Here is a 20,479-nt window from a genome sequence, read left to right as displayed (position 1 = left end):
CAGGAATTATTCCCAAACATTTCCACACTCATGGTGCAGCCTCACCTTCATGTGTATCTCTTACTTGTCCTCTCTTTGTGAGTGAATTTTATACTGAATTTATCCTCTTTACTTTGTTTTAATTTAATCCAGGAATATTGAATCCCTTTCTTTTGTTCAGATTCAAACTGGACCATGGAATGTTGGATTAAAGGCAAGCTGGACCTGTTGGTTTGTAACCTGTGGGGTTTGAAGGTGGACTTGAGAGATGATGTGAAGGTTAATCTTTTATATGCTGTGTAAGTGCAGACTCTGTTAAATTTGGCACTGTTGGCATTGGAAATCTGGAAGCAATTCCCAAAACATCAACATTCCAGAGTGGAGCATGGTAGAAATTTTATCTTTCAGAGCAGGTGGTGTCTTATACACCTTTGTTTTGTCTAAAAGGAATCTGGGACAATATGGAAAGTTTGTGTTTCTGAATGAGAAATGGTTGGAATTTTCCATGTTTCTTAAAATGCCTTAATGAAATCAGTGCTGACCTGTTAAAGTGCCTTTGTTGCTGCCTTGGTTCTGCCTTTTACCACTTTCTCACCATAATGTTCTCTCTCTTGAAGTAATTATGGTGCTTAACATGTAGTGCAGTGCCAAATGCTGCTCTGATCTCTAAGAGACACCATCACTGTGGTAAATATTCCTTGGAATGGTGATAGATGGAATTGTTCTGGCTGGAGGTGAACAGGTCTTGTCTGATTTGGTTCTAAAAAGATGTTTGATCCCAGTTCTGAAACCTCACTGTTTTTTCTGGGCTACTGATAGCTTGGAAGGAATTATATAAACATACAGACTGAATTTCCTTAGGAAACAGGGTAAAAAATAGTGGAATTAGCTGGATTTACGGGTGATGACTTGTTAAACATCCACATATCCCCTTCCACAAATCACCCCTGTAGTCAGGGGAGAAAGCAAGTGTATAACCAGGAATAAATCTGGTTGTTTAGTTGACATAATACTTTAAAGCTGAAATCCCATTTGGAGTGGGTACTCATTCCCAGTGTTCCTCATGACTTTGATTCCTGAAATACCATTCCATGGATAATTTCTCCCATTTGTGGGGGAATTAGGTCTGACTTTGCCTCTGTTCCATCCAGTCCCAACTGCAATAGGATAATCTTTGCCAGTAATCCTAGTGCAGTAATCTCTGCATTGAATTTTTCTGGCATGCTTAACATCCATGGAAGAACAGATTGGAATCCCAGCTGGGATGAAGAGGTGATTTGTGTCATGAAGAGAATTCAGTAAGTGCCATGCAGTTTAGAACAGGTCCTGTGGACTCACCAGGGTTCTCTATTTGACTCCTCTTTGCTGCACAGGTGATATCCAGAGCAATCTCTGACACTGGAGAGCTGATTTCACTCTCCAGATTCCATATCCCAATTTTTCTGTCAGGCTCCTTGTGTTCTGGGGGAACAGCTAGCAAAGCCTTTCAGGCTTTGATAAGGTGACAGCTTTCCCTGTTGGCTTGCTGATACCTTAGCATTTTATTCACATGAGCCAAAATACCTTGAAAACATTCCCAGTTTTTAAAAATATGTATTCCTGGCATGTGTTTCTCCCTGGGAGTCTGGAGACCAAGCCAGGAGTCTCACATGTAGGACTGGCAAGGCACAAAAAGAATGACCTAAAGGAATCTACGACATAAAAGCTGAAGTCCTCCACACCTTTTATTTTTTCCAGCATTAAAGTAGCCTCTTATTTACATATCCCAAGTTTTCCTGCTTGGAAATTATATCAGATGGAATTGAAATGGTTTGGGCAGAACAAACCAGGACAGTGTTCTGTGAGAGGCTCAGCAAGGGTGGGGATGGGGTTTTCCCTCCCCTAGCAGCACAGCTTTGGGAGAGGGAAGGTTATCCCAAAGCTTAATCAAACAATTTAGGTTAATTGCCTACTAAAATCAACTGATCTTTCCAGCCGTCTGTATTCTAGGAATGCTGCAAACCCCGGTGATTAATTCCATGAGCTGAAATCCCTTGCCCTGTCAGAGTGACACAGATGAGAGCTCCCAGTTTCATTTTGAGCACTGATTGTCATCTGCTCTATCAGCACATGGTGATGTATAGGGTGAATTCATATTTCTGCCTTGTTTGAGGTACCCATAAGGCTCTCCTTGAGCTCTGGGACTAGGCTCCTATGGCTTTTAGGGTTAAATCATGCTGATTTAAATCATTTGCCTCATGTCTGGTGCCTGAGTGCATCAGTTGTGCATTGGCCTTATCCACCCAGAGATTTACCCTCCCATGAGCCATCAGATCCTGCAGTTTAATGTGGCAGGTTGTTCAAGGAAGTAATTTTCTAGAGCTACTATATCTCAAACACAGTGGATTATCATTATGGAATATCCTTAGAACCCCAGACAGCTGTATTCCATCAGTCCCTAATAAAGTTAGTGCTTGCACAGACCCAATATGTAGCAATACTGACACCAGAGTTAAAATGATGACCCTATTTCCTTCTACTTGCATGGGATGCACTTTTCCTTATAGATAACTGCAATTCCTCTAATATTTCTTCCCAAAATAATTTAGACCTATTTTTTTTCAGTTTGGAATTCCAATTGCAACAAATTGATTATATATGAAACAAATATTATATATATCTAAATTTTATATATACATGAAACAAAGACATTTTGCAATGTCCAATTTAAAGCCTAAAATTCTACCGTGGGGCCACAGATTAATGTGTCACATCACTTTCTGAAGTTGGGGTGAATTGTGCAGCAAAATATAAACCATTTGGGAGGTGTTAGGTGACTAAAAGAACTGTCTGTGACAGGGTTTGGAGTGGAGGAGAAACCAAGCCTTGGGCACATGCCATTGCTGCAATGTTAATTACTTCTGTGGTTCATGGCATGCTGTACTTTATTTTTCTCCCTCTTCTGCGTTGTCCTATACTTTAGTCCCATTCTTCCAGCTGAAAGCCATGTTAAATCATTGAATGTTAAGGGATTGGAATGGAGCTTAGAGTTTATCCAGTCCCACCCCCTGCCCTGGGCAGTGACACCTCCCACCAGACCAGACTGCTCAAGGCTTTATCCAACCTCACTTTGAACACTGCCATGGTTAGGGCAAAGGACTTTGTCCTTGTGTGTTATCCCTCTCTTCTCTGCCAGTCATTAAAACTACAGTCCAGTTCTCTCATATTCTGTGGATTCTCAGAGATGGGCTCTGGTAATCCATTCACACAAATCCATATGCTTAGCTGCCATTACCTATCTGGTACTTCCTTCTCTGTGCTAAGAAAAATCCCTCCAATTCCACCAAGTCAGCACTGTGAAACTGACTGTGGGCATAGTACATGCTCCTATATTTTTTAAGCCCTTGCTCTTTCTTTTCCCCCCTTCTTCTTTTCCCCCCTTTGGATCTGGTATAGATCTGATCTCTGTGGTGTGATGAGAAGTGCTTGTGAACCAGGATTTATGTGCTCCAAGTCTGAGAGGAAAACTCCATTTTTAATAGCTGATGTGTTATAAGTTTCCCCCAAATTTTCCCTCTTATTCAACTGAAAGAGAGCAGTAACCTCTCTTGAACCTGTGAGGTTTATGAGTCAGTAGCATATCAAGGAGAGCATTTCCCCACTGTACACAGGTGTCTCGGGTGCAAATAAGCTCATTTGGATGGTTAAAAATTGCCATAATTATTAGGAATGCTTAGGGGGTGATGTGGTGCTAATTTCTTTCCAGATAGATCAGATCAAAGACACTTTGATGAAAAAACTACATTCTTATGGATTGGTTGTGGCTTTTTATGAGACCAATAAAACCTGTGAGCAGCAGTGAAAGCAGGAAAACTTAAAAGAGAATTCTGTGAAGCCTTTGAAAGGAAATTCAGGAGAAAGAGGTGGAGCCACAAGTCTGAAACCTAAATGATTCCAAGTCATTTGAAAGCTCCGTGTCTGCCAGGCACCATCAGCATAATTCTTGTGTCCTGAAGTCCTGGTAAAAATTCTTTCAGGAATGTCAGTATTGATATATCAGTCAGTATTGACTGGTTTAAGCACTAACATCTTCATATGAAGCTGCAGAGCTGTTGTTACTGCAGAGCACAGAGGCTGTGTTACTGAAAATCCATGTGTTAGCACCTCCAGAGTATCCTAAATCCAAGGTGGTTGCACAGTGTGTGTGTTGGTCAGTGATGGATGAGGGGAGTGAGGCCCTGGCCTGAGGAGATCCATGATTGCACCTCATGGGTTCCCCTGAGTCTCTCCCAGTCTGTGCTTTGCCTGTGCCTTTCCCCACAATCCATAATTCTCCTCAGTTTTTGACCTTTTCCTTTTAAGTAGGACAGAGTTTGGTAATGGAATCAGTGAATCATACCCAGTTCTCCTGTGCTCTGCAGTCAAATAAAGGTACAAACTGGACTAAAAACACCCAAAAAAAGCACAAAATCTTGTCCTTTCTCCTCCTCCACCACAGACTTCTCTGAACTCCCTGAATTCAAGTGTTCCAATGAGTCATGCCAAGCATCAAACTATGTAAAATATGCACTGAAAGGTTTTTATTCTGTGAACTTCAATTTCTTTCTCTGAATTAGTACAACAAAACCCTTTACTGTACAGAAAGAGTTCCAAAATTACTTTGGAACAGTTTGAAACAGAAGTTGGGGTTTTTGTTGGGTTTTTTTTTTTGTTTTTTGTTGTGTTTTTTTTTTTTTTTTTTTTTTTAAGGATGAAATGTCAAAAGCAGGAGAAAATCCAGAATGGTTCTTACTGTAAGGATTTGTCTTGGCATTGCTACTGTGAGAGGTTTGGCCACAAAGTATTCAGACTATTGAATTCCTTACCTTGGGGAGGTCTGTGCCACTGGATACCTGCAGGATCTGTGCTTGGAAGAGCCTGGAGAATATCTGTGAAGCAGAAATGAGAACAAAGAATACTTTGGAAACTGCTGGTCCAGGGGGTGGGGTGGGATGAGATGAGCTTTATGGTCCCTTCCAACCAAAACAATTCCATGTTTATAATATTACCCGTAATGGTTAATTGTAACAGAAGATGGAAGGAATATCAAATTGTTTCCATTTTAGTGCCTCAGGATTAGGAATTAGAACATCCACTCTGTGGAGGTGGCAAAGAGCTGCCAATTGTCCACTGGAAGGTAAACTTTGTGTGCCTAAGATGAGCTTTATGGTCCCTTCCAACCAAAACAATTCCATGTTTATAATATTACCCGTAATGGTTAATTGTAACAGAAGATGGAAGGAATATCAAATTGTTTCCATTTTAGTGCCTCAGGATTAGGAATTAGAACATCCACTCTGTGGAGGTGGCAAAGAGCTGCCAATTGTCCACTGGAAGGTAAACTTTGTGTGCCTAAGAAGGATCTAGTTGTAGTGACCTCCAGGAACCAGGAGCTAAGCCTGACTGAACTACAGGTTTCACCTAGTGCTGTAGCACATTTGCTTTTAAGCTAAACTTTAGGAATACTTTCCGTGAAATTATCTTAATTTACTTTGCTTGGAAACCATTTAAAAAAGGGAGAAACAGCAAAGTGAAAGCAATTGGTTACAATTTCTGCCTGGGTTTTTTGCCTTTTTCATTAATTAATTGTATTCATTTGGTAAATAAACCTTATCCATATAGACAGAGTGATTGAGATATAGATCTATGTTGAAGTATTGGCAAAAATAGTGTTTTGTTGTGGTTTGTTTTTCCCTTGTAGATCAGAACTGTCAGTGGGAGATGTACCCACAGCCTCTCTCAAGGAGCCTCTGAGGGTTGCTGAGTGTCACTGCAGTGACAATGACACATGTGAGTGCCTTGTGCCTTCTCTGAGACTCAACCACACTTACCTCATGTGGCTGAAGATGGTGGTTAGTGCAACACCTCTGTGGTCACCTTTGATGTCAGTCAAGCCCATTGACATAGGTAAGTAGGACCTATATTTCAAATCATATTAATGGTTGGACTTGATGATTAGAGTTCTCTTGCAACCTTGATGAGTCTGTGATTCTACTGGAGAACAGTAGCAGTGTCACCCCTGGAGATGGAAAGCACAGACAGGACAAGGAAAAGTCTTTCTGGTGCTGGAGACATTACTCACTGCCTAATGCTTGTCTGGGCTCTGGTGCAGTCAATATAGTTATTTCTAGTTCTCTCCTTTCTAATCAGGACCTCTCTGAGCCTGGGGCTGTAGTGAAGCTTATCTGTGTTGCTGAGGACTTAAATTACAAAGCGAGGGGGGAAAATAGCTGCTCCTAAAGTAACTTAACATATAAACCACCTCTTTCTCTAAGCATCTTTGTCCTGATACTTCTTCCTTACACATCCAATACCAGCTGGACAACATTCCCCTGAATTTGATCAAGATAAAACTACACTGACATTCTGAACTTAATATGTGTTGCTAGAAGTTATTGCAGTTTTTAGGCAAATTTCCTAAAGGCAAAAGCTCTGACAGCTGTGAGGAGTTTCATAAACTTCTTATTAACCTAAAAACTGAGAGAATTTTATAACCTTCTTTCTCACTGATGTGTTTTGCAGACAGAACCAGTTAAAAATCTCTGGGTGGGCTAGTTTGAAGTTGCATTTTCCCTGCTGCTTTTAAATGATGCTCCAGGAAACAATTAAACATTCAAACTCAGTTCTGCCAGTGTTTCAAATAACATGATGAGTTAGTTCTGCTTAGTGAAGTATGGTTTAAAACTGCATCATATTAGTATGTGTTGTGCCAAGATTTAGCTCAATTCAACTACTGTTGAAAGTGAAAACTATGAATACTTGTGGGTTATTTGGTTATAGGAGAGCAGGTGGTATCAGAACAACCATCATCTTCTGTGTGCAGAAAGTGGGAGCTGAGTCATCAGGCTGTGATGGAAAAGCCACTGACTTGTTCTGCCTCTTCCCAAGTCACTCCCTGCTGGGCTTCATTAAGTTAATTGTTCTGGGATGGGTTATAAGTAATAATTAGATAAGATCTGACTTAGTGCAGTGGATTTATACTGAAAATAACAACAGGTTTGGGGTATAGCTGAGTGAGATTCCACTTAAAGGAGACACCTTGGAGGGCTGGACACCCAGTGCACATGGAACTCAAAGGGAACACAGCTCAAACCCCTTGGACTGTTTTCTCTTCAGCTTTTACACATGCTGTTTAACTGCAGTGGTTTGTAACAGGATTTCACTCTTGCCTGGGAGCAACTCAGAGCTGTGAGGACAAGGCCAGCCAAAAGTCATTGTTTCTGATGTGAAAAGCTCTCAGAAACAGGCAAAAAGGTCTGAATTCCTTGCCTTTGTCCCAGGAAGCATGAATGTAATCCCACTGATCATTCTCCATTGCCCATCCATTTATCTCTCAAGGCAGTGCTAGTGCTCTTCATCCGTGTGGAAATTTCTAAAACCTCAACTTGTACTTTGCCCTAAGGTAGGTTTTCTGGAGATCTTCTCTCATAGCCATAATCTCTGTGGAAGAATGGGGAATACTTAGCAATCATAGTATGTTAAGGGGTTGGAATGGAGCTTAGAGATCATCCAGCCCCAACCCCCTGCCCTGGGCAGGGACACCTCCCACCAGAGCAGGTTGCTCAAGATTTTATCCAACCTGGCTTTGAACACTGCCAGGGTTGGGGCAGCCACAGCCTCCCTGGGCAACCTGTGCCAGTGCCTCACCACCCTCACAGGGAAGAATTCCTTCCTAACATTTCATCTGGGATTCCCTCTGGCAGTGGGAAGACATTCCCCCTTGTCCTGTCCCTCCAGACCCTTCTCCAAAGTCCCTCTGCATCTTTCTTGGAGCCCCTTTAGGCACTGGAAGGGACTCTAAGGTCTCCCTGGATCCTTCTCTTCCCCAGGCTGAACACCCCCAGCTCTCAGCCGTTCATAATTTAATGGAATGTTAAGGGATTGGAATGGACCTTAGAGACCATCCAGTGCCAACCCCCTGCCATGGGCAGGGACGTCTCCCACCAGACCATGGTGCTCAGGGCTTTATCCAACCTGGATTTGAGCACTTTCAGGGGAAAAAAATAATCCTTGTGTACAACGTGAGGACATTATCTCCTGTCTCCTAAGGAGCAAATTGATTTGCTCAGCACTCCCATCCCTCTCTGACACATTCCCTCTTTTCAGCCAGACAGGTCAGTCAGTACTTGGTTACTGGGAACGGCCCAAGGCAAGAAATTCATGTAGATTTAAGACAAACCTCAGGTCGAGCAGCATTTCTTGATAGCTGACTGTGTAACAGTGCTGGGCTGGACTTTTGCACTCACATTACATGACATCACTGTCATATAAAAGCTGCAGAGCAGCTGTTGAACAGAGTTGCAAGAGAAGGTGTGAAAGAGAATTGTTCCTCAGTAAAACCATCAGTCACAGGCAATGAGTTAGGGCTAAATCTGTCCATTAATTTGTCTCCAGTGAAGCCTGAACCTCCCATGAACCTGCACCTGGAAATGACAGACGGAGGGCAAGTGAGGATCTGCTGGGCTGAGCCTGTGCTGCCATTCCCGCTGCAGTATCAAGTGAGGATCTCTGCAAGCTCAGAGCCCAGTGGGTGGCAGGTGAGGCATTTCTATGTGCCTGGATTCACCATGGAGCCCTGCAGGTCTGTGGGGCTCTCCCAGGATTTCTCACCATCTTTCATGTCCAGGCAGTGGCTCTGGTGGGTTGAGAAGCAGGACTGGTGTGGTGGAGCTGGACATGGCACACTGGTTTCTCCCGAGCTGGGAAAGCTGGACTTCACTCTGTAAACTGATGAAAGACCCATCTCCTGTTTGGTCTTACAAACAAACTGCCTCCTTTCTCCTTGGATGAAATCCTAGATCCTGTGAAGACTAAAGGCAAAGCCTTTTCCTTTCAGCAACACCCAAATTCCATGATATATGTGTATCTGTTCAATATTTATGACTTTTATTATTGCTGTTTCTACCACCCAACTGGCTCTGGAATATAAAGCAGCTGTTAATTAGCAATTCATAATGAAATAACTCATTTTCCACAGAGTTATGCAACTTCTAACATTACCAAATTTACAGTCAATGTAAAGAAAGTTTTTTTTTTTTTCTACCTAAAAACTGCTCTCTAGGCTATTTTGGTTCCCCCTGTCTCTTTCTTTTTTCCTCTTCCATTATGCAACAATAATGGCTTGTGATAATCCAACAGATGCTTCAAGTTGCTCTAGAAACATCTATGGCCATTGACAATGCTCTTCTTGATTCTTCATGCTTGGTACAAGTGAGGTGCAGGAGAGACCCTGGTCCAGGGTTCTGGAGTGACTGGAGCACAGCATATGATCTCAGTTTGGGAGGTAGGTCTCCTGCACTCGGAAGTCTTTTGGAACAGGACTGATTTCCCTGTTTGGATTTATGGAATGAGTATTTGAGAGCAAGTGCTATCCAGGGAGTATAGGATGGGCTGTGGAAATTCTTTCCCCTTCTGTTCCCTCCTTGTCTGATGTTGCCTGAGGCTCTTTGCTCAGCACAAGACTTGCTTTGAGAGCTCAGGATGACACATGCAGACTGAACCACCTGCTCCAGACACCTCTTTGGCTGTGCCTTGCTCACCCAGCACCTGCCAGACCCAGAGAAAGCTCTTTTTCTAAGAGTTTTTCCACTCCAAAAGACACTTGGCAGTGCTGAACCTCTACTCAGTGCAAGATTTTTCTCCTTCAGCTTTCTCTCACTCCTAGTTTAGGCTTTGCAGCTGAACTAAACACACACAAATACACATTTAACCTAGTCCATCCCTGTGTCGTGCTGAGCCCTGTGCACAAACTGAGTTTCTGATCGTTTTGTATTGCATTTTGCCATGTTCTGTTTAGGATTAGCTGGAAATAGTTTGGTTTGTGCTGTCCCAAGTATCCTCTGAACCATTATATCCAATCCTAGTGCTTTACCTGAACTCTCATATGGACACCTGGTACAGCATGATAGCATAATGTGTGTGCTTAAACCAAGTACTAAACTTTGGAAAAGGAGCTTTTCTTCCAAGAAAACTGAGAAAAACATGAAATAAACCTAAAACCTGACACAATTGCCTTCATGGCAATAAAGTATGAAACACAGGTTGCCTGATTATAGGCCTAGAGGCCTAACTGGCCCTTAGTCCCTTGGATTTATGTCTAAATAACTAAATAAATAAATATAAATTATAAAAAAGTGAGTGTGCACATACATGTATGTATATATTTGAGAATTTTTGGAGGTAAATACACATTTTCTTTCTCTCACACATCCATACATTGATATTTTCAGACAAGGTTTAAGAGTGCCTTGAGAAGAATGGATTTAAAAGTGAGACCTGGAGCTTTCCTGAGTGATGGAGCTTGAGTTTATGCATGTTTGCACCCTTGCTAAATTCAGGGTCTTTCTGCCTAGTGAATTCCTTCCTGTATCACTGCTACAGTTTGGTGTTTATTGGATAAGAACTCACCATGAGCTGCAGTGTGAACTGGAAGCTCAGAAAACCAGTGGAATCCTGGGCTACATCAAAGGAAGTATGGACAGCAGGTCAAAGGAGGTGATTCTTCCCCTCTACTCTGCTCTTGTGAGACCCACCTGGAATACTACACACAGTTCTGATGTCCTCAACATAAGGAGGACATGGAACTGTTGGAGCAAGTCCAGAGGAGGCCACAAAGCTGATAAGAGCACTGGAGCATCTTCCCTATGAGGACAGGCTGAGGGAGTTGTGGCTGTTCAGCCTGGAGAAGAGAAGACTGTGTGGAGACCTCAGAGCAGCTTTTCAATATCTGAAGGGGCTCCAGGGGAGTTGGAGAGGGATGACTCTTGGTTAGGAGCTGCAGTGACAGGACAAGGGGTAATGGGTTCAAACTGAAGCAGGGAAAGTCTAGGTTGGATGTGAGAAGAAGCGTGGTGAGACACTGGCACAGGTTGCCCAGGGAGGCTGTGGCTGCCCCAACCCTGGCAGTGTTCCAAGCCAGGTTGGCTAAAGCCTTGAGCAGCCTGTTCTGGTGGGAGGTGTCCCTGCCCAGGACAGGGGGTCGGGACTGGGTGATTTCTAAGCTCCATTCCAATCCCTAAATTCTATGATTCTAGTTACACTACTAAGCCTGGAAAACAGGTTTTGGGACATTAATGTATTGCTGACTTTGGTAGGAGCAGGAATAGCAATTCCTGGAAATACTGGTTCATTTTATCCTGTTTTCCTTGTGCTGTCACTGTGTCTTCCAGTTATATTCTGCTCTTTTAATTCAGGTTTGCCTGGAGATATTGGGGTTTATTGTTGTCAGAACTGAGAAACATCATGTATGGAGGGAAACAATCCAAGGCTCAGGTCCTGCCCCTCTGCCCTGTAGTTGTTGATAGTGATTAATAAGTAGGAAAGTTAGAAATACAATTGGATGATGATTATAATGTAATAATAAAATTTAAATTTGTTCTTGTTCCTATTGTTCCTCTTCTTGTTCTTGATCTTCTTCTTCTTCTTGTTTCTCTTCTTGTTTCTCTTCTTGTTCCTCTTCTTCTGATGATGATTATCACTATTAATTGACAAAAGCCTTTATGTTGCTTTGGTTGAGTTTCTAACTCAATATATTTTCCCCCTTTCTTTCCCTTCTGTGCAGCTGAAGTCCTGTACTTCCCTCCCAAGCTCCTGACCAGTGTTGGCTCTAACACTTCCTTTCAGTGCATCTATAAACACCAAAGCAAGACTGTAGCATCCAAGGAGGTTGTTTGGTGGCTGAACTTAGCCGAGGAAATCCCAGCAAGTCACTATACCCTTGTGAGCGATCGCGTAAGCAAAGTTACTCTTTTCAACTTGAAAGCAACCAAACCTAGAGGAACTTTCTTCTATAACACATTGTACTGTTGTCACCAAAATAGGGAATGTCATCCTAGATACGCTGAATTATATGTAGTAGGTAAGATTCCAGATGATTTTCAATTCTCATTTTGGGGCATTTTAATGGCAAGGTTGGAATATTTCCATGTAAAACTCCACTTAGCTTTCATTGACCAGTTATGACTTGCAACATGTTGTTTGTATAAATCACTTTATCTTTATTAATAAGCTTTCTATGTGTTTCAAATAGACATGAATATTAATATCACTTGTGAAACTGATGGATACTTAACCAAAATGACTTGCAGATGGTCTGCAAACCCCAACACATTGCTGTTGGGGTCTTCCTTGCAGTTAAGATACTACAGGTAAGCAGAGCTTTTACTTCCCTCTTTATGACTGAAAATCTTTGCTCAAAATACTCTTGCAGCAAAGAATTCTGAATAAATTGATCATTATTTATTATCATTTCTTATATAGCAGTATATTTGCTTAATGGTTGGAATTGATGGTCTTGGAGGTCTCTTCTAGCCTTGACGATTCTATGATAATAACTGTAATTTTAAAATTACAGTTTCTGAAAGGTAGATTATTCCCAACTGGAACTCCAGAGGGACAACTGCATGTGCAGGAAGGGAACCATAGATCATAGAATTATAGAATGTTAAGGGGTTGGAACAGAGCATAGAGATCATCCAGCCCCACCCCCTGCCCTGGGCAGGGACACCTCCCACCAGAGCAGGTTGCTCAAAGATTTATCCAACCTGGCTGTGAACACTGCCAGGGTTGGGGCAGCCACAGCTTCCCTGGGCAACCTGTGCCAGTGTCTCACCACCCTCAAGCAAAATCTTCTTCCTGATATCTAATCTAAATTTCCCTCTTTCAATTTATCCCCATTCCTCCTTGCCCTGTCACTGCAGCTCCTAACACAGAGTCCCTCTGCAGCTCCTGGAAGGTGCTATGAGGTCTCCACACAACCTTCTCTTCTCCAGGCTGGACAGTTTGCTTGGAACAGCTATGGAAATTATTATATTTGCTCCTCTACAGACAGTAAGGAAATAAGGAAAAGGCCCATTCACAGCGAGTATCTGAGCACTGGAGCAGTGGCACAGAAGGGCTGTAGAATCTCTGCCCTTGGAGACTCTCAGGTCCCAACTGGACAGGACCCTGAGCTGTTCCATTTGAATTTAACATCCAGTGGAACAGCTCCCCAGGGTCATCATGTCAAACCTGCCAGAGCTCAAGGAGTGTTTGGCCAATGCTCTCAGGCACAGGGTGGATTGTTGGGGTATCCTGTGCAGGACTTGGACTTGGACAGGATGATCCTTGTGGGTCCTTCCGACTCAGGAGATTCTGTGATTCTGTGATTTGACTTTAATCCTGCTCTGAGACTGAGGTATCTCTGGAGACCTCAAGAGATCTCAAGTCCTTGAGACCTCTTGGAGTCTCCATTCCATCTTTGACTTTGCTATAATTCTGTATCTTTTTTTCTATATACAACAGATAAACATATAGGTATGAAATAAATTCATTCCAGATGCAAAAAAAATCTTGCTTAGAGAATCAAATCTCAGTTCATGAAGGGAATATTCCTTTATGAAGTAGCACCTTTGGCTACAGCAATTCAGAGAATCCCAGACTGGTTTGGGTTGGAAGGACCTTAAAGCTCATCTCATTCCACCCCCTGCCATGGGCAGGGACACCTTCCACCAGACAAGGTTGCAAGGCACTGATAGATTGAGCTTAAGAGTTTCCTAGAACCACTTCAGCCTTTATATAAACAAGACAGACAGACAGACAGACAACCCTTCCTGGGGTAAAATATCTCTAGTTTTACTGCTGTCCTGGACTGGATATGAAGAAATGTTGGCAAATAACCTCCATCAGCCCTGAGGACCTAATTCTTTGGAAAAGCAGAATGTCTTCTCTGTTGGAGGTGAACTGAAGTTCTGAACTATCCTAGGACCCAGGTGAACATGTCTCAGGGCTTTTTGGACTAAAGGGCAATGCTTGAAATTTCCAGTGGAGGCATTGAGGGCAGGATTAGTGCCTGGCTGAGTGCTGTGATAGGTTTTGTTTCAACTGTCTTCACAAATATTAATATAATGAGTGTCCTGGAAATAAACCCCATGCTGCTCTTGCCATGGGTGTTATTCCCACTTTTTCCCTGTCTTGAGAATGTTATTTTCTAGCTGGAGGTGATAATCTGCACATTTGTTAGTGTTCCTCCTAGATCAAACAGTGACTTCAATACCAACTGTAAATGCTTCCCAGATGCTGGTGCTGATTGTGATCCTCCTCTTTGTTCTTTCTTCTGGTTGTTTGTTCCTAGTAAGAGATGAAAGAGGAAAAATGAAGTTATGAGTTACTGCTGCTGTTACATTTTGGAGCAGAACTGCAGCACTGCAGTGCAGTGTGTGATTGCTTGGCTGTTGAGGCTTTGTTTGGGTTAGGTTGTTACTACATCTTCCTCTGCTGCCAACAGAAACAGCTCTGGAAGGATCATCCTGTGGGAACAGGGAATGCCAAGCTAAACCTCCAAGGCACAAGGCACCAGTTTAATCAGTGTGGACAGGAAGAGGAGAGTCAGCTGAGTGTAACTTTTGTGGTTCAGCTGAGTAACTAACACCCTCTCTGGCCCCTCTCACCACAGGTCTGAGCTGTGCACAAGCTTAGCAGAAATAAGAAGAAATTCCAAAGCTTTCCATCTCCACTAAGTCATCCAGAGTCATTTTATCCACAATCCAGGTCTCCTCTCTTCTGTTGCCAGGTGTGATACTGACTGGATGTGTGATTGTAACAGCACCCCCCAGGACTGATAATTTTATGGGATTTCTGTCTCCTGGAGACCTCTTGGACTTGTCTGATTGCTCTGTGTGGCAGCTTTCCCCTGGATGCCAGTTGGTCTTTTGGAAGAAATTCCTGGCTGGAGTAAACTCTTGGCAGGAGATGTGCCTTGCTGTGTTTATTGCTATCAAGTGACATGATTGATGAGTGTTTGGAGCTGTCTCTCTTGCTGTACCTGTTCTTTCTTGTCCTTAGCCTCTTATCAAAACATTCTGCACTGGGGGGAGCCTTCATGTCCTGCTTTTTTCCAGGCAAAGAGCCAAAGCTTTGAGGAGTGACACTGCAGACCTATTTATCCATTCAGGATATGTCCAAATAATAATCAAAAACTATGATGATTCCAGTGACACTGTTTAATTACCTCCAGACTTCTCTTTTCCTGCTGCCATGAGCAGCTTAAAGTTGATTTAACTGTGGGTTTTCTTGTCTTTTAAGGAGCCAAATCTATTGCTCTGACTTGCCAAGTCCATCTCCAAACTCAGAGGTGAAGGAATGCCATTTCCAGAAGAATCACACCTATGAGTGCACATTTCAGCCTATTTTCCTTTTATCTGGATACACCATGTGGATAGAGTTGAAGCACTTCTTAGGAACGCTTGAATCCTCACCAACCTGTGTCATTCCAGCAGATGTGGGTAGGTGGAGATCCTTCCCTTGTGACCTTGGGTTTCAGGCCTTAGATGGTGTTGATAAAGTGCTTTTTCACAGCATTTTTTTGTAAATCAGATTGTGGAAACAGCATAAAACCATAAGAGCTTTGAATAGTCTTTGAAAAGACTTTGGAGCCAATGTTATTTCCATTCACTGACAGCAGCATGTTGTAACTGCAGTTAATACCTGTAAAATGAATCATTTTTCAGAGCTAATTTGTCTTCAGTTAGGTTTATGTTTTGATTATATGCATTATTTACACCTTTATATATTCATTTAAACCTGCTGGGACTGTTCATGCTCCTCCATGCCTGTGCCAAGTTTGTTTTGTGGCACACACAGGACTTAAACCTGTATAAAAACAAGAGGCTTTTCAAACACTGCAAAGAACAAATTATTAGCTGCTCCTGGACTTGGAGCTGAGGGTTCTTGAATACACGTGTAAAAATATGTGAGAGCAATCAAGACATTTGAACCAGAGGTGCTACATGCAATAAACGTCTCATTCTGGTGGAGAAGCTCCACTTGGGTGGAATTTCCCAAGAGTATAATAAAAGCTTTACATTTCCATTCACCACTGCATAAAGTTATAGGTTGGACTTGGACAAGATCTTAGAGATCTTTTCCAGCCTGATTGATTGTGTCTGTGATTCTCTGACAATCCTTTATAGGAAGCTTGTTCTGCCAAGGTGTGCTGCTGCTTTCAGCACTCCATTAGAATCATGGAACCATTCAGGTTGGAAAATCCCTCTGAGCCCATTGAGTCCAACCATCCCCCAGCACTGCCAAGGCCACCACTAACCATGTCCCCAAGTGCCACATCCACATTGGCTGTTAAATCCCTCCAGGGATGGTGACTTCACCACTGCCCTGGGCAGCCTCATGCCCCCAAGGGCCACATCCACATTGGCTGTTAAATCCCTCCAGGGATGGTGACTTCACCACTGCCCTGGGCAGCCTGTTGCAATGTCTGACCACACTTTCCATGAAGAAAGTTTCCCTAATATCCAACCTAAACCTCTAAACCTGCTTCCAGGCTCTCTCTTTTGCTGTCTGTCCCAGGGCAGGTGCCAGGTGTCAGCACCAATATAATCTTTTGTGCTTTAAATGAAAATGAAATGCACTGAAGCCATGGAATCCTCGGTTTCCAGCCCAGTCCTGCTTTCCTTGGAATAGCAGAGGCCACAACATGTTACCTGCCACCCCCAAGCCAAGGAAAAAAGCAATCCATGATCACAGGATTTAATGAGAGATGTCAGTGCAGAATTACAGTCATGTTTTCCCTTTCAATTTTCCAGTAAAGCCTCTTCCCCCCTCCAACGTTGGAGCAGAACTGACCAGGAATGTTGGGATGCTGAATGTGAGCTGGACAAACCCCATCTTCACCAACAGGGATCTGCAATTCCAGATTCAGTATGCAGTGAGCAGGGAAGACATTCCATGGCAGGTACTGTCTGTTTGGATCTGGATTGGAGCAGGAATCATTGCAGTGTTAGTGTGTTAACTGGGTTTTGTGGCATGGAATAAATCACAGGTATGCCCCAATCCTGGCAGTGTTCAAAGCCAGCTAAAGCCTTGCCTTGAACAGCCTGGTCTGGTGGGAGATGTCCCTGCCCAGGGCAGGGGTTGGGGCTGGATGATCTCTAAGCTCAATTCAAAACCCTTAACAATCTATGACACTGTGAAAGGCTGAGAGCTGGAGATGTTCAGCCTGGAGAAGAGAAGCTCAGGGAGACCTCAGAGCCCCTTCCAGTGCCTAAAGGAGCTCCAAGAGAGCTGCAGAGGGACTTGGGACAATGGCTTGGAGGGACACAACACAGGGAATGGCTTCCCACTGACAGAGGGAAACCCAGATGGGATATTGGGAAGGAATTGTTCCCTGTGAGGGTGGTGAGACACTGGCACAGGTTGCCCAGGGAGGCTGTGGCTGCCCCAACCCTGGCAGTGTTCAAAGCCAGTTTGGATGAAGCCTTGAGCTTCATCCAAAGCTCAGGGCAGGGGATGGGACTGGATGAACTCTAAGCTCCATTCCAACCCTGTAACATACTGTGACTATCTAATAATAATATTACTGACTACACTTCCTCATTGTGTTATTTTTGAGGAATTTTGACTCTGGGAGACACCTAAACAGCTTTTTGTTTTTCTTTTGAATTTTTTGGCTTGTGTCGCAGCTTTATGAGGTGCCCCAGTCCCCAACCAGCTCAGCTGTGATACCAGTTGAGCAGCTCTGTGTGGAATACATTGTCCAGGTGCGCTGCAGGGAGCCACGTGGATCCAGGACATGGAGTGATTGGAGCAGCTCAGCCAGAACACTTGTGCAGGACATCAGTGGTGAGTGTGTCCTCAGAAGCAATCTGGATGGTCATTTGCACACTGAACTGTAGCACTGATCCTCTAAATCTATTATCCTACAGCTCCCTTGCAAGGCCCTGAGTTTTGGAGAGTTGTCACTGAAGATCCAGCCAGGAGGCAGAGAAATGTGACTCTCCTGTGGAAGGTGAGAGCAGAGACATTTTGGTCTTTGATTTGGATCAAAAAACTAGGGAGAAATGCCAAAAAGGGTGTATGGCAAGCACATGCTTCCCTGAGAGGCAAACTCGGGCAGTCACTGCTTATGGGAGTTGGGATCTGCCTTGTGCAGGGGAGGGCTAAGCACTGACCTCTTCTCTCTGTGACCAGGAGCAGGACCCAAGGGAGTGGCCTGAAATTGTGTTAGGAGAGGTTTAGCTTGGATATTAGGAAGAGATTCTTTCCCCAGAGGGTGTTTGAGCACTGGAACAGCTCCCCAGGGCAGTGGTCACTGCCCCAAGTCTGACAGAGCTCAGGGAGTGTTTGGCCAATGCTCTCAGGCACAGGGTGGATTGTTGGGGTGTCCTGTGCAGGGGTGAGACTTGGACTGGGTGATCCTTGTGGATCCCTTCCAACTCAGGAGATTCCATGATTCCATGATTTTTTTTGTGTGTTCATGCTTCTAATCCTAGAGGCTAGTGGTAGATCCTGGTTGTAATGCTGGGATGCAATGGGACATGGTTTGTCCTTCTTTGTGTTCAAAGGTTTTTGTGAGACAGAGGGGAAGAGTCCCTCAGTGCCTGCTCACTCCTGTTTGCCCATGTCCAGTGTGCAAACACCTGTCCTGAAAAATGCTGATGTAAAAAGGGAAATACTGCAGAGTCTGGAAGTTTGGATTTCATTGTCCTCCTGCATTCTGTTTGTTGGGAAGAGAGGGGGTGTCAGCTCTGAGAGAGGGGCACAAGGAATGAAGTCTTTATGTGGACTCCTTGGCTAAAAGGACAGGAGCCAGGCTAGAGAATGTCTCTATTGGGTCATGTTTCTTACCACTGAAGCTTCCCAAACAACCTTTGCTTTGGAATTCCAAGACTGGGGAATTAATTATTACCCGTGTTCACCACAGCCACTGATGAAGAACCGCTCGTTGTGCAGTGTGAGCCAATACATCATCAGGCACCAGACATCAGGAAACACCTCCTGGGCAGACTATGTTGACCATGGCACCACCTGGTCATTTCCATGGATGGAGGACACACACACCATCACAGTTTTAGCCATGAATTCCATTGGAGTTTCTTCAGTTAACTTCAATTTAACTCTCTCACAGCAGATGAGCACAGGTAAGAACCATTTGGAGATGTGGAAACTGCTAGGAATCCTTCTGATGCTCTTGGACAAGTCATAAAATTCCCTCTGTTAGAACAATGAATGTTGTGTGGTGATACACTCAGCACCAACAGAGCTGTTTGAAGAATGAAATTCCCATTCCATGAACATCCCACTGATCTTTGGGTTGGGAAGAGCTATCTGTCTCTGGGCTAATTTCCCTCCACTAACATAACATCAAGTAATTAACTGAATGAGAAGAGAATTCTACTGCAGAACCAGTCTTTCATCTGCACTGTCTTGGGAACACCCAACACTCCTGTGGGGAGTGTTTTGTTGTCTCCACAATGAAATATGGTTGCATTTCCCTGGCTGCTCACCTGATGGGCTCCAGAGTTCCCAGAGGTTTGACTTGACTTCCTGAGCAGCAATTCCTGGATTTGGCTTCACTCTGCTTTACTTTTGACAGTTCAGTAGCTGTTAATGGTTTGGCTAAGGATAATTAAGGACGTGCATCTGGCAATCAGGATATTTGCTGCCTGTCCGAAAGTGTTGGGGATGGTTTGTGGCTTTGGTGGCTTAGAGAGACATTTGTTTGCTGATGTGAACTAAAAATTAGGCTATATTAGACAGAAGATAATTTACTAAGTGGCAAAGTGCTATAACCTTGACTCGTGTGTGGTTTATAGTGTGTCAATCCCTCCTGTTCCCTCAGTGAATGCCGTGAGGTCCCTAAGTGCTTACCTAGTGAACTGGGGATGGTTTGTGGCTTTGGTGGCTTAGAGAGACATTTGTTTGCTGATGTGAACTAAAAATTAGGCTATATTAGACAGAAGATAATTTACTAAGTGGCAAAGTGCTATAACCTTGACTCGTGTGTGGTTTATAGTGTGTCAATCCCTCCTGTTCCCTCAGTGAATGCCGTGAGGTCCCTAAGTGCTTACCTAGTGAACGGCACCTGTCTTGGCTTGCTCTTTCCCCTCAAAGCTATGTGCTAACAGCCTTTGTTATTGAGTGGAAGAACCTGAACAGAGAAGAGGAGCTGAAATGGGTGCAAATCCCTCCACATTTGAGTAAATATTACATTTATGGTGAGTGAGCACTTGGCAGTGACGTGAATTGTTATGGGACAGAACAATGTTGTGTTGCTGAGTTCTTGGGCCCCTTTCCCCTCTCTCTATATCTAATGTCTCTGCATGGTTTGGACCAATAGAGCAATGTATGATGATCATTAGAGCATTGACTGTTGCACTAGTAGTTAGGTTAACAAAGAGTGAATCTCAGGACTGTGTTCATATTTGGGCAATGCAACAAAATTAGTCCTAAAATATTGAGTACAGGAGCTAATTATCATAGTATCGTAAAATATTAAGGGGTTGGAATGGAGCTTAGAGATCATCCAGTCCCAACTCTCTGCCCTGGGCAGGGACACCTCCCACCAGAACAGGTTGCTGAAGGCTTCATCCAACCTGGCTTTGAACACTGCCAGGGTTGGGGCAGCCACAGCCTCCCTGGGCAACCTGTGCCAATGTCTCATCACCCTCACAGGAAAAACTTCTGCCTAATATCTAGTCTAAATTTCCTTCTT

At 43.6% G+C, this 20,479-nt stretch overlaps 1 protein-coding gene across 1 annotated transcript in view; it reads left to right on the top strand.

Moving 5' to 3' along the window:
- LEPR (leptin receptor) overlaps positions 1-20,479 on the top strand; it is a 28,781-nt gene that overhangs the window by 3,644 nt on the left and 4,658 nt on the right. Inside the window, 13 exon segments of the mRNA XM_009076008.1 lie at positions 161-278; positions 5,699-5,904; positions 8,392-8,534; positions 9,136-9,280; positions 11,558-11,854; positions 12,026-12,143; positions 15,058-15,257; positions 16,572-16,720; positions 17,448-17,607; positions 17,691-17,773; positions 18,689-18,905; positions 19,807-19,860; positions 19,863-19,982. Coding sequence (XP_009074256.1) covers positions 161-278; positions 5,699-5,904; positions 8,392-8,534; positions 9,136-9,280; positions 11,558-11,854; positions 12,026-12,143; positions 15,058-15,257; positions 16,572-16,720; positions 17,448-17,607; positions 17,691-17,773; positions 18,689-18,905; positions 19,807-19,860; positions 19,863-19,982 — 2,010 coding nt within the window.

This window comes from Acanthisitta chloris, unplaced genomic scaffold, assembly GCF_000695815.1.
Source record: "Acanthisitta chloris isolate BGI_N310 unplaced genomic scaffold, ASM69581v1 scaffold6010, whole genome shotgun sequence".
Lineage (NCBI taxonomy): Eukaryota > Metazoa > Chordata > Aves > Passeriformes > Acanthisittidae > Acanthisitta > Acanthisitta chloris.
This window is presented reverse-complemented; position numbering and strand designations above follow the sequence as displayed.